Source organism: Scyliorhinus canicula, chromosome 4 (genome assembly GCF_902713615.1).
Source record: "Scyliorhinus canicula chromosome 4, sScyCan1.1, whole genome shotgun sequence".
NCBI lineage: Eukaryota > Metazoa > Chordata > Chondrichthyes > Carcharhiniformes > Scyliorhinidae > Scyliorhinus > Scyliorhinus canicula.
The window spans coordinates 90,087,391-90,100,064 of NC_052149.1; the positions used below are offsets into that span (position 1 = coordinate 90,087,391).

A 12,674-nucleotide genomic window follows, 5' to 3' on the forward strand; every position below is an offset into this window, starting at 1 on the left:
CTCCTCAAAAAAAAGGGAACATCCCACCCTAACTAGCACAAGTGGCTTTAATCTACACACAATATGGTTGACCCTCAATACTTCCCAAAGTGGCCTAGCAAGCCACTCCATTGTACAAATGATTGCTTCAAAACAAGAGGCTACCACCACCGTCTCAGCATCATCCATGTGCATCCCTATAACAAGTAATAAAATGCTTTTAAGTAATACGCAATCAAAGTTTAAAGCTACAAATTAAATTTTTATTTGTTCGTCAGGAAAATGATTTATTGATCAGAACCATTGCTAAATGGTCAGTGTATTAGCATCCCCCTTGCAGCAGTCACAACTGTCATGTTCTGTAGCCGACATCTACAACTTACTTTGGCCCAGGACTCGCACACACCAGATTTATAACCTGCATAGGATTACTGTTGGTTCAGGGCGGCAGGGTGGCACAGTGGTTAGCACTGCTGCCTCACGGCGCCGAGGACCCGGGTTTGATCCCAGCCCCGGGTCACTGGCGGTGTGGAGTTTGCATTCTCCCCATGTCTGCATGAGTCTCACTCCCACAACTCAAAGATGTGCAGGGTAGGTGGATTGGCCATGCTAAATTGCCCCTTAATTGGAAAAACATTTTTTTAAAGAAAGATTACTGTTGGTTCTTCCTGTAACCATTTGATATACTGCCTTAATTAAAACCAAAACATATTTTGTAAAATGGAATCTCAAGAACATATAATGAACAACCAAAAACAAGGTTTGCAAATAAGAAAAAGAAAAATCTGGAAAATCGAACATGAGATTTCTTACCTTATATGGCAGAACTCCAGCAACAAAGGCTCTCCCATGAATCTTTGTTATTGTTCCTCGTTCTGTCATGTTTATTGGAGTAAGTTGTTTTACTGGAGATATTTTTACTCTCACCTCCCCTCCACCCTTTGGATAGTAACCTCTGCAAAACACCAGACTTGATTGGCTTAAATACAGTAGTTTTCACCTCCAAGAATTGCAAACCCACTCATGAATTTACATCTTACAAATTAACTAGGTACATGGAGAAGTACAGAATTTTGAAGTGGGTAAATCAGGAAACTCTCCATTAGTTCTGGAGATAGTTGTCACAATGGATAATGGTTGTCGTTGTTGGAGACCAATCATCTCCGCCCCAGGACATTGTTGCAGAAATTCTTCAGGATAATGTCCGAGCCCAAACGCATTCAATCATCTTCAACTGCTTTACTAATTACCTTCCCCCCGACATAAGGTCAGAAGTAATAATAATAATCTTTATTGTCAGAAGGAGTCTTAGGATACACTGCAATTAAGTTACTGTGAAAAGCCCCACTCACCACATTCCAGCACCTGTTCAGGAACACTGAGGGAGATTTCAAAAAGTCCAATTCATCTAACAGCACATCTTTCGGGAGGTTTTTGATGATTGCAGAGCATGCAGGAAAACTGGACGACATTCAAGCTTGAGCTAATAAGTGACGAGTAATATTTGCAACACACAAGTGCCATGTAATTAGGTTAAGGAATTTGTCAATAGAGGGGCAGTGTCAGATATTTAAAGGAATATTTCAGAGTAGACAGAATAGATACATTCCAAGGAGAAAGAAATATTCCAAGGAGAGGACCAACCTTCTGAGGTTAACGAAATAAGTTAGGGATAGTATCAAACATACTCGAAAGAAAAACATCTAAATGCGCAAAGCTGTCAGGTCAGAAAATTAATCTTATTATTGGACAGAATATATAAAACTGCAAAAATAATAAATATTAATAAAGAAGGAAAATTAAGAGAGAAAGCTAGCTAGAAATATAAAAAGAGATAGTAAAAATGTTAAAAAGAAAAATGAGCATTGGTTAATATAAGGTGAGTCTGGGGTATTATTAATGGAAAATAAGATGGTAGATCAATTGAACAGGTATTTTGCACCAGTCTTCACTATGGGTGGCACGGTAGCACAGTGGTTAGCACTGTTGCTTCACAGTGCCAGGGTCCCAGGTTCGATTCCCAGCTTGGGTCACTGTCTGTGTGGAGTCTGCACATTCTCCCCGTGTCTGTGTGGGTTTCCTCCAGGTGCTCCGGTTTCCTCCCACAAGTCCCGAAAGACGTGCTGTTAGGTAATTTGGACGTTCTGAATTCTCCCTCAGTGTACCCAACAGGCGCCAGAATGTAGCGACCAGGGGATTTTCACAGTAACTTCATTGCAGTGTTAATGTAAGCCTACTTGTGACAATAAAGATTATTATTATTATAGCGGATAACAGTAACATTCCAGAAATAGCTGTAAATGAGAAAATGGAAGGGAGGAACTGGAGAAAATTACAGTCACCAGGGAAGTGTTACTGAGCAAATTGTTCGAGCTACAGGCTGACAAAGCCTGGGTCAAGATGAATTTAACCTGAGAAGAAGTTGATACATTGTTCTTGTATTCTAAACTTCCCGTGATTGGCTGTGGAAAGGCTGTTTCCTCTTGTGAGAGAATTTAGAACCAGGGATCAGTTTTTACAAAAATGGGGGCCAATTTAAGACAGAAATTAGGAGAATTATTTTCTCTGAGGATAGATCGATTTTTGATAAATAAGGGAGTTAAATGTTATAGGGGAAGGTGGGAGTGTGGAGAAATCAAATCTGCCACGATTGTATTGAATAACAGAGCAGGTTTAGGTGACCTACTCTTGCTCCTAATTCGTATGTTTGTACGTTCTACAAGATGCACAGCAGAAATTCACCAAAACTCCTTGGTCAGCACCTTCCAGACCTACAACGTCTACCACTGAGAAGAACAAGAGCAACAGATGCATGGGAACTGCATCAACTCCAGATTCCCTACACATCTGACTTGGAACTCTATCCCTGTTCCTTCATTGTCACTGGGTCAAAATCCTAGAACTCCCTACCTGACAACATTGTGGGTTTACCAACACATGGACTGCAGCGGTTCAAGAAGATGGCTCATCATACTTTCTCAAGGGTAATTAGCAATTACCTAGTCCCTTCAGTCTTAAAAATTGGGAGCAAAGATTCAAAAGTTCGCATAGAGAATTTTAATTTTAATCATTATTTGTCACTCATTCTTTTAATACAGGGGCTGGTTTAGCACAGCGGGCTAAACAGTTGGCTTGTAATGCAGAACAATGCCAGAGGCGCAGGTTCAATTCTCATACCGGCCTCCCCGAACAGGCTCCGGAATGTGACGACTAGGGGCTTTTCACAGTAACTTCATTGAAGCCTACTTGTAACAATAAGCGATTATTATTTTATTATAATATAAATGTAGAGTACACAATTCATTTTTTTTTCCAATTAAGGAGTAATTTAGCGTGGCCAATTCACCCAACCTGCACCTCCAACAATTTGCTCAGTACCACTTCCCTAGTGACTAATTTTCTTGAGTTCCTCCCTTCCTTCCATTTTCTCATTTACAGCTATTTCTGGGATGTTACTTCTATCTGTTATAGTGACGACTGGTGCAAAACACCAGTTCAATTCATCTGCCATCTTCTTATTTTCCATTAATAATTCCCCAAACTCATTTTCTATGAACCATGCAGACACAGGGAGAATGTGCAATCGCTACACAGATTACTGTAACATATTCCAAGAATGCATAAAAAAGAACTTCGCCCTGGCATTTTGGTTAATATTTATCTCACCGCCAACATCACCTTAAAACAAAATCAAATTATGTGACCATTATTATATTTCTTTTTGTGGAACTTTGCTGTGTACAAATTGTTTGCCATCTTTCCTGCAATACAATAGACCACTTCAAAATATACTTAATTGACTGTAAATCATTTTTGGGTGTCATGAGCTCACGAAGGGTGTTGAATAAATTCAGGTCCTTCCTCCCTTAAAATTATCCTTGTTGTTACAGGGAGACCTATAGATTATAGAGCTGCTTTAGCTCAGTGGGCTAGACAGCTAGTTTGTAATGCAGAACAAGGCCAGCAGCGCGGGTTCAATTCCCGTACTGGCTCATTACCTGAACAGGCGCTTGAATGTGGCGACTAGGGGCTTTTCACAGTAACTTCATTGCAGTGTTAATGTAAGCCTACTTGTGACAATAAAGGATTATTATTATTAGATTGTCTCACTTGCTACTCCATGGCCAGAAGTTTTAGCCCCCCCCCCCCTCCCCCCAGCAGTTTGAGAGGTGGAAGCTGGAGGAGCCACATTAATTGCATGCACAGAATTTCCTCCAACCGGACCCACACAGAGCCTTGGATGGGAAGGCCACCCTTTCCCAAATTGAGGTCCTTACGTGGAAACTTAATGGCCACTTAAGAGTCATTTCCCACCCAGCCTCAATTTTTAGGCTGGCGGGTGGATTATAGCTCAGTGGGAGAAACACCTGGTAATTAAGGAAGGTTGATCACTAGCGTGTGTGTGGTGTGTGTGTGGAGAGAGAGTTGGATGGGAATACACTCACAATAAACTGTCTAGCCAGAAAGGAAGCAGAGAATCCTGAATAGGAAAGTTGTCTAATTTAACATATTTGGAGGGCAGCACGGTGGCACTGCTGCGTATTGCGCTGAGGACCCAGGTCACTGTCCGTGTGGAGTTTGCACATGCTCCCTGTGTCTGTGTGGGTTTCACCCCCACAACTCAAAGATGTGCAGGTTAGGTGGATTAGCCATGTTAAATTGCCCCTTAATTGGAAAATAAATAATTGGGCACTCTAAATTTAAAGAAATAATAATTTAATATATTTGTCTGGCTTTCTACCGTGGTTTACAAGTACTAACTAACAGAAGCTAAAACACCACCATATCACAGAATCAGAGAACACAGCTACACACTTGAGCCAACTTTTCTGGGGTACTTCTTCCATGCTCATTTAGAAGGTTGGAAAGGCGAAAACCTGGTCCATATCTCCCAAAAAGATTCAGTTTTTATCATTTGGGGATTCATAGTATAAATATATTTTCTTAATAACTGGAAAAATATTAGGTCATGCTTGCTCAAAGTGCTGAAGCTGGAATGAGGCACTTTACAAGTGCTGTTTTAGAATGTTATTTCTTCCCAATCTAGGTAAAGAAATTGAATGTGGATAATTGAGCATTTTTGTACTCTCATATAAAAATTGACAGGTACTGAGAATCGTCTGCTCCATTTCAATAATGTGCTTCAGAGATCCACCCTTCATTTCGCCAGTCTGGTTTCTCCACCTCCCACACCATACTAAGCAAGAATCAACTAATTGCCAAATTCCAGACCAACCCTTTATGTTAAGGAGAAGAAAATCACTGAGCTATTTTTCACAAGGAACTATCACTTGCACAATGCTTTTTTCAAGCAAGGAATTTCACAGATAATTACAATTTCAAAATGTAAGAATCATTTCTACGTTCAGTCATGACAGGAATTGGGTAACATAAAAATCAACATTGGTTGGTAGGAACGCAGCACTTTCCTTTCAATGAAGATTTTCTTTCAAATTGCTCACTCAAGAACAAGTCACCCACACAGATCATTAGCAAAGTCAATTACTTTATACTCACCTCATTTTTAAATCACAACTGAACTGAAATCCAAACTTTTCAATAACTGGTTTAAATACCTGAAAAGCAGAAATAATAATAAAACTTTATTGTCACATGTAGGCTTACATTAATACTGCAGTTACTATGAAAAGCCCCTAGTCGCCACATTCCAGCGCCTGTTTGGGTACACTGAGGGAGAATTCAGAGTGTCCAAATTACCTAACATCATGGACGCGATTCTCCGCAAATGCAGCGAGTCGTAAAGGCTGCCGTAAAACTGGCCGTGTTTCACGGCAGCCTCCGCGCCCCCTCCCGGGACCCGATTCTCCCCCCCCGGGCGGGGCTAGGAGCGGGGCCCCGTGAAGCACGGCATCGCGGGCTTAGCGACCGTCGCTAAGTCCGCACGCCAAGCGTCACGCCGGCTGACGCGCACGATGACGTCAGCCGCACATGCGCGGATTGGACATCTCCAACCCGCGCATGCGCGGGGCCGTCATCTCCCTCGGCCGCCCCGCGGACTGATCCTGCGGGGCGGCGGTTGGAGAAAGAGTGCGTCCGTAACCCGCGATCGGTGGGCACCGATCGCGGGCCCATGCCCCCCTTGGCACGGCCATGGTACTGCCGTGCCAATCGGGGCCCTGGATGGCCAGAACGGGCATGTTGCGGCCGTTTTTCCGACGGCAGCAAGCAGGTGTGTTTGCTGCCGTAAAAACGGCCGTAAAGGCCTGGGAACTCGGCCCATAGGCCTGGGGAGAATCGTTGTTTGCCGCAAAAAACGGCGAGCAGTGATTCATGTCGTGGGGCCACCGTGGGGGGGGGGGGGGGGAGAGAATAGCGGGAGGGCATGAAAAATGTCGGGGACGCCCTCCCGCTATTCTCCGACCCGTCGTGGGCAGCGGAGAATCGCGCCCCATGTCTTTCCAGACTTGTGGGAGGAAACCGGAGCACCCGGAGGAAACCCACGCATACACAGGGAGAACGTGCAGACTCCACACAGACAGTGACCCAAGCCGGGAATCAAACCTGGGATCCTGGAGCTATGAAACAACAGTGCTAACCACTGTGCTACCATGCTGCCCACAAGTTTGGTTAGTTCAACATTAAGACCCAAAATATATTTTACTACAGCTACCATTAACCTGACTAAACAAAGGAGATTGCCACATGATCTTAGAGCACGATTCTCCGGCCTCGTCCGCCAGGCGTCCGGAAATTCCCGCCTGAGGTCAATGGACCTTTGCATGGTCCGCTTCCCGCCCATGGCGATCTTACATTGGGCGGGGCAGAAGAATTCAGCCCTTAAGTGTTTTCAGCATCAGAAACTGACAGCCAAGATTCAAACGTTTTCATAGAATTTACAGTGCAGAGGAGGCCATTCAGCCCATCAAATCAGCACCGGTCCTTTGAAAGAGCACCTGACTTAAGCCCATACCTCCACCCAATCCCCATAACCCAACCTAACCTTTTTTTGGACACGAAGGGCAATTTAGCCTGGCCAATCCACCTATCCTGCATATCTTTGGACTGGGGGAGGAAACTGGAGTACCGGGGGAAACCCGTGCAGACTCCGCTCAGACAGCGACCCAAGCCGGGAATCGAACCTGGGACCCTGGAGCTGTGAAGCAACAGTGCTAACTACTGTGCTGCCATTTTCAGTCTTTATTAGCCACTCATTTTAACCCCCGATTCCTGTTTCAAGGATGAGGAGCCATCATTCTGCATTCATTGCCAATAGCACAGATATCCAATGTATTATTGAAAGTTAATAATAATAATCGCTTATTGTCACAAATAGGCTTCAATAAAGTTACTGTGAAAAGCCCCTAGTCGCCACATTCCAGCACCTGTTTGAGGAGGCCGGTACGGGAATTGAACCTGCGCTGCTGTCTTATTCTGCATTACAAGCCAGCTGTTTATCCCACTGTGCTAAACCAGCCCCAGGAAAACATTGCTTGATTGATAACTCTGGCTCTATGATCTATTATGTCCAGTGTACAATGTTTATATATACAAGATAAAGAGGTTTCAACTGCTTGCAGTTTCTGTTATTGATAAAGGTTGATTGATACTTTTATTCAGCTGTACTAAAAGCCATCTTAATGAACGAATGACTGTTTCTAAAGCTTTTTTTAAACACACCATAGGGTTCACTGGTTCTATACAGAGTGTATAGTGGGTAAATGGGCATGGAAGTACCATAGCTTGGAATGCAGGGTATGAGGGACCATGGGGGGGTGGGTGGAGGGCATATCCTGGCATGGGGGGGGGGGGGAACACATGGGTAAAACCTTTGAAATTTACCTTTCAAAAGGTTTCCTCATCCAGATTATGGTTCTTGGCAGGTCTGAGGTGCCGTGAACCATGAGTCCTTTAAAAACTGTCCCAACTCCATGAAAATTGCAGAGCACTAGGATATGTCTATCTCCGCAATGGATATACACACATGCAAAAGGATTAAAATGGAGCATAACTACATTTATTCATAATCAAGTCAAAATATTGTCGCGGGAGATGATATGTGTAAATGCATTCTTCTACATATCTGCAGCTGCAGTATTTTTCTCATAAACCATATTAGCCCTTACTTCTAAGGTGTAGTCAATTTGTGGGGCCATCTCAGCATTAGTCCCTCCTCGTAAAATTAGTTCCGATGGAGAAGCAGCGAAGAGTACACATGGTATAGAGACTTGCATCAATAGACAGACGCTCCTAGAAAACAAAATACACAACCGACTATCTATAGGTTGGTAGTATATCAAAGTGCAATCACTGTCAAATATCATTCTGAAAAAATAAGCAAGCAGCACATTTAGACAATTGACACAAGTTTCTTGGGAGCCCTATAGGTGGACAAGTTAGTTTTTGTGTGATGAAAAGGTACACCTGACAATAACCTTTTCAGGAATATGAAGTTTTATATTCCTGCATATAAAACACTCCCATACACCCACTTTGAGAAATTAAGGAACTTTCATCAAATCAATGAGAGCTTCAACGCAATATTCTAAATAGCAAAATATTTCCAATTGCATTTTAAACAGGTTAGTTTCCATTGCAATTTAGCATGAACCCCCCCCCCCCCCCAGCTGTTTCAATGGTGTAATTATATTTTGACATTTTCAAATGGAACATTTTCATTAATTATATATGGTAATATAATATTAGGATATGATTTCTTAAGTCAGATCCAAGGAGCTCAAAACAGTGGATACCTTAAAGAGTATTAAAAGTGCAGGGGGGTTTGCCAGGTGTACAGAGCTGCCGCTGTCGAGCTGGTGCACAATACCCTACCAGTTATTCTATTTCATATTTTATTGTATTTTTTGTTGGGGTGTGCCCTTCTCTTCTAAATATGTGTATATATATGTTTCTTATTCTGTGTACATAACGGCAATTATACCTTGTTCAAAAACCCAATAAAAAAACATTTATTTAAAAAAAGTGCAGGGGGGCTTAAAAAATAAATTAAGACAGCATGAAAAAACACTGGCACACAAAATAAAGGAAAATTCCACAGAGTTTTATAAGTATATTAAGGGCAAGAGGGTAACCAGGGAAAGAGTAAGGCTCATTAGGGACCAAAATGGCAACCTCTATGTGGACCAAAAGACATGGTGAGGTATTAAATTAATATTTTGCACCTATGTTCAGTATGGAGAAGAACGATGTAGGTATAGAAGCAGGGAGGGGGACTGTGATATAATTGAACGGGTTAGCAGTGAGAGGGAGCTGTTGCCGGTTTTAGTAGGGTTTAAATCACTAGACCCAGATAAGATGTATCCTAGGCTGCTGTGTGAGGCAAGGGTGGAGATTGCAGGAGCTCAGACTCTAATTTTCAAAATCTCTGGCCACGGGAGAGGCACCAGAGGACTGGAGCGCAGCTAATGTGGCACCATTACTCAAGAAGGAATGTAGGGAAAAAACTGATAATTATAGGCCAGTGAGGCTAACATCAGTGGTAGGGAAATTATCGGACAAAACTCTGAGGGACAGAATTAACCTGCACTTAGAGAGACAAGGATTAATCAAGGATAGTAAGTATGGAGGGCAGCACCGTGGCGCAGTAGTTAGCACTGCTGCCTCATGGCACTGAGGTCACAGGTTCAATCCTGGCTCTGGGTCACTGTCCGTGTGGAGTTTGCACATTCTCCCCGTGTTTGCATGGATTTTGCCCCCACAACCCAAAGATATGCAGGGTAGGTGGATTGGCCACACTAAATTGCCCCTTAATTGGAATAAATGAATTGGTACTCTAAATTTTAAAAAAAGGATAGTCAGTATGGCTTTATCAAAGGGGGAGAGCATGTCTAATAAATTTGATTGAATTCTTCGTGGAGGTGACAGGTGTGTAGAGGAGGGCATGTGATGTAGTCCACATTAACTTCAGTAAGCCGTTTGACAAGTTCCCGCATTGGAGACTGATCAAGAAGATAAGAACTCATGGGATTCAGGGCAATTGGGCAAATTAGATCCAAATTGGCTTAGTGGCAGGAGGCAAAGGGTGGAAGGTTGATTTTGTGGCTCGAAGCCTGCGTCCAGCGGTGAACCGCAGGGTGCAGGGTCTCTTGCCATTTGCAGTGTACATTAATGATCTCGATGTTATTGTGGATGGTATAATCAGTATATTCGCAGATGACACGAAAATTGGTGATGTGGTAAATAGCGAGGAGGAAAGTCTGAGATTACAGGATGATGATAGATAGGCTGGTCAAATGGGCAAACAGTGGTAAATGGAATTTAACCCTGAAAAGTGTGAGGTGATGCATTTTGGGAGGACTGACAAGGCAAGATAATGCAACGACAGTCGGAAGTACAGCGGACCAGAGGGACCTTGGGGTGCATATCCAAAGATCCCTGAAGACAGCAGGACAGGTAGATAAGGTAGTTAAGGCATATGGTATACTTGCCTTTATTAGCCAAGGCATAGAATACAAGAGCAGGGAGGTTATGATGGAGCTGTATAAAACGCTTGTTCGGCCACACCTAGAATACGGTGTACTGTTCTGGTCGCCACACTATAGGAAAGATGTGACTGCACAAAAAAGGCTGCAGAAGTTTTTTTCCTGGGCTGGAGCATTTCAGTTATGAAGAGAGGATAGAAAGGCTGGGTTTGTTTTCCTTAAAGCAGTGAAGGCTGAGGGGGCACCTGATTGAGATGTACAAAATTCTGAGGGATAAAGATAGGAAAAAACGTTTCTCCTTAGTCGAGGAGTGAATAACCAGGGGACATAGATTTATATAAAGGAAGTTTTAGATACAGGAAGTTTATAGGAAAAATCTTTTCACCCAGAGGGGTGGTGGGAATCTGGAACTCAATGCCTGAAAGGGTGGTAGTGGCAGGAACTCACACGACATATAAGAAACATTTAGATGAGCGCTTGAATGCCAGAGCATACAAGGCAATGGGCCAAGTGTTGGAAAATGGGATTAGAACAGAAAGGTGTTTGATGGCCAGCACAACATGATGGGCCGAAGAGCCTCTTTCTGTGCTCTAAAACTCTTCTTTTTTTAAAAATTAATTTAGATTACCCAATTATTTTTTCCAATGAGGGGGCAATTTAGCATGGCCAATCCACCTACTCTGCACATTTTTGGGTTGTGGGGGTTGAACCCACGCAGACACGTGGAGAATGTGCAAACTCCACATGGACAGTGAGCCAGAATCGAACCAGGGAGTTCAGCGCCGTGATGCAGCTGTGCTACCCACTAGGCCACCGTGCTGCACTTAAAACTCTTATGGCTATAACTCTATGACTAAGACTTGGAACTTAAAAAGTCAAAAAGTCAGTACATTCCATGCTTTACATAAGTATCAAGACTTTTTATAACATTTTGCATTACATATATCAAAAATCATGAACTGCTTCTCGCAAGTAAATAGTAGTTCTTTTGTAAAAAGCTCACCTGGTATCTCCATGACTGGGTGCTTACGTGCTCTCCTCTCATCAATATGCATTGCAGTTGACAGTCTATTCTAATCCCATTTATTTCCAGATGGACTAATTGCCCCTCCTTGGCCTTGCATGCAGCAACGGAGTGCTATGGAGGAGGTATTATTCTACCTCTCTACTTCAGCCCATCTGCTGCTGAAAACCTTATTATGCCTTTGATGCTATATCAATGCAGTTCAGGCTTTCTTCCATCCTCCATGAAACTCTGCTGCCTGTATCCTATCACTCCAGGTCATACTCATCCATTTTTAATGTCTTTACTGAATTACATAGACTCTTAATCCCTCAATACAATCCCCACTGTTCATCTCAGATGTGTTGGTGTTAACACAACTTTCCCATTTACAAACAAATCCAATTAAGAGGCAATTTAGCAGGCCAATCCACCTACCTTGCACATCTTTGGGTTGTGGGGTTGAGACCCACGGAGACGCAGGCAGAATGTGCAAACTCCACACTGAGAGTGACCCAGGGCTGGGGTCAAACCCGGATCCTCGGCGCTGTGAGTCAGCAGTGCCAACCACTGCATCACCGTGCCACTCCAACAATTTTCCTATTATAAGTATATCGTAGTAAAAGTGCAAAGTATCAAAACATCCACTAAGAAACTGTCCACATCTTAGGAGACATTTATTTGCTGGTGCTTTGCACAACCAAAGTTTAAAAGCCACAGCTCCCAAAATGTTGGCTGTTACACTGGAACAAGCTGACCACATCAACATTTAATGTGGTTCCTATCACTGTTCACCACACTGACCACCAAAAGAATAGATTGCTGATCAATGGTGCTCTGCCTTTCTTAAAAGTGTCAACAATTAAACTCGGAAACAAACTGTAGTACTGAGGCACTCAGCTCTGTAGTCAAATCCTTAACATATTTAACCACTCTTTGAATTACTTTAAATAGCTAGCATGCTTAGTGTGTCAGTTACGACACAGGCAGCAAAGTTTCAGATCATTTCAAGTTTATGAAGGGTAGAAAGTGGGAGGCAAGCCAAGAGCATGTTACCTCCAGAAATTAGTATTCTAACAAAGGCATGGATAAGCTTGGAAAGTGTAAGGGGTGGGCACTATATCTCAAAGTTTATTTTAAAATTGTCATGGCCTCACCCACATCTCTATAGGCTCCTCCAGCCCTCTAACCTGCCCTTTAATCTATGTTCCTTTAACTATGACCTTTTGTGCATAGCCACTCCATCATGTCAACTGGACCCAATTGGCTCAATGCTTCAGAATCCCCTCTAA

The 12,674-nt window shown here is 42.9% G+C and overlaps 1 protein-coding gene across 1 annotated transcript in view; it reads right to left on the reverse strand.

Annotated features, from left to right (window-relative positions):
- rtca (RNA 3'-terminal phosphate cyclase) overlaps positions 1–12,674 on the reverse strand; it is a 41,883-nt gene that overhangs the window by 14,308 nt on the left and 14,901 nt on the right. The window contains exons 4-6 of the mRNA XM_038794761.1: positions 8,064–8,187; positions 5,497–5,555; positions 793–934 (exon numbers count right to left, since the gene is read on the reverse strand). Of these exons, the coding sequence (XP_038650689.1) occupies positions 793–934; positions 5,497–5,555; positions 8,064–8,187 (325 nt within the window). The remainder of the gene's footprint in view (positions 1–792; positions 935–5,496; positions 5,556–8,063; positions 8,188–12,674) is intronic.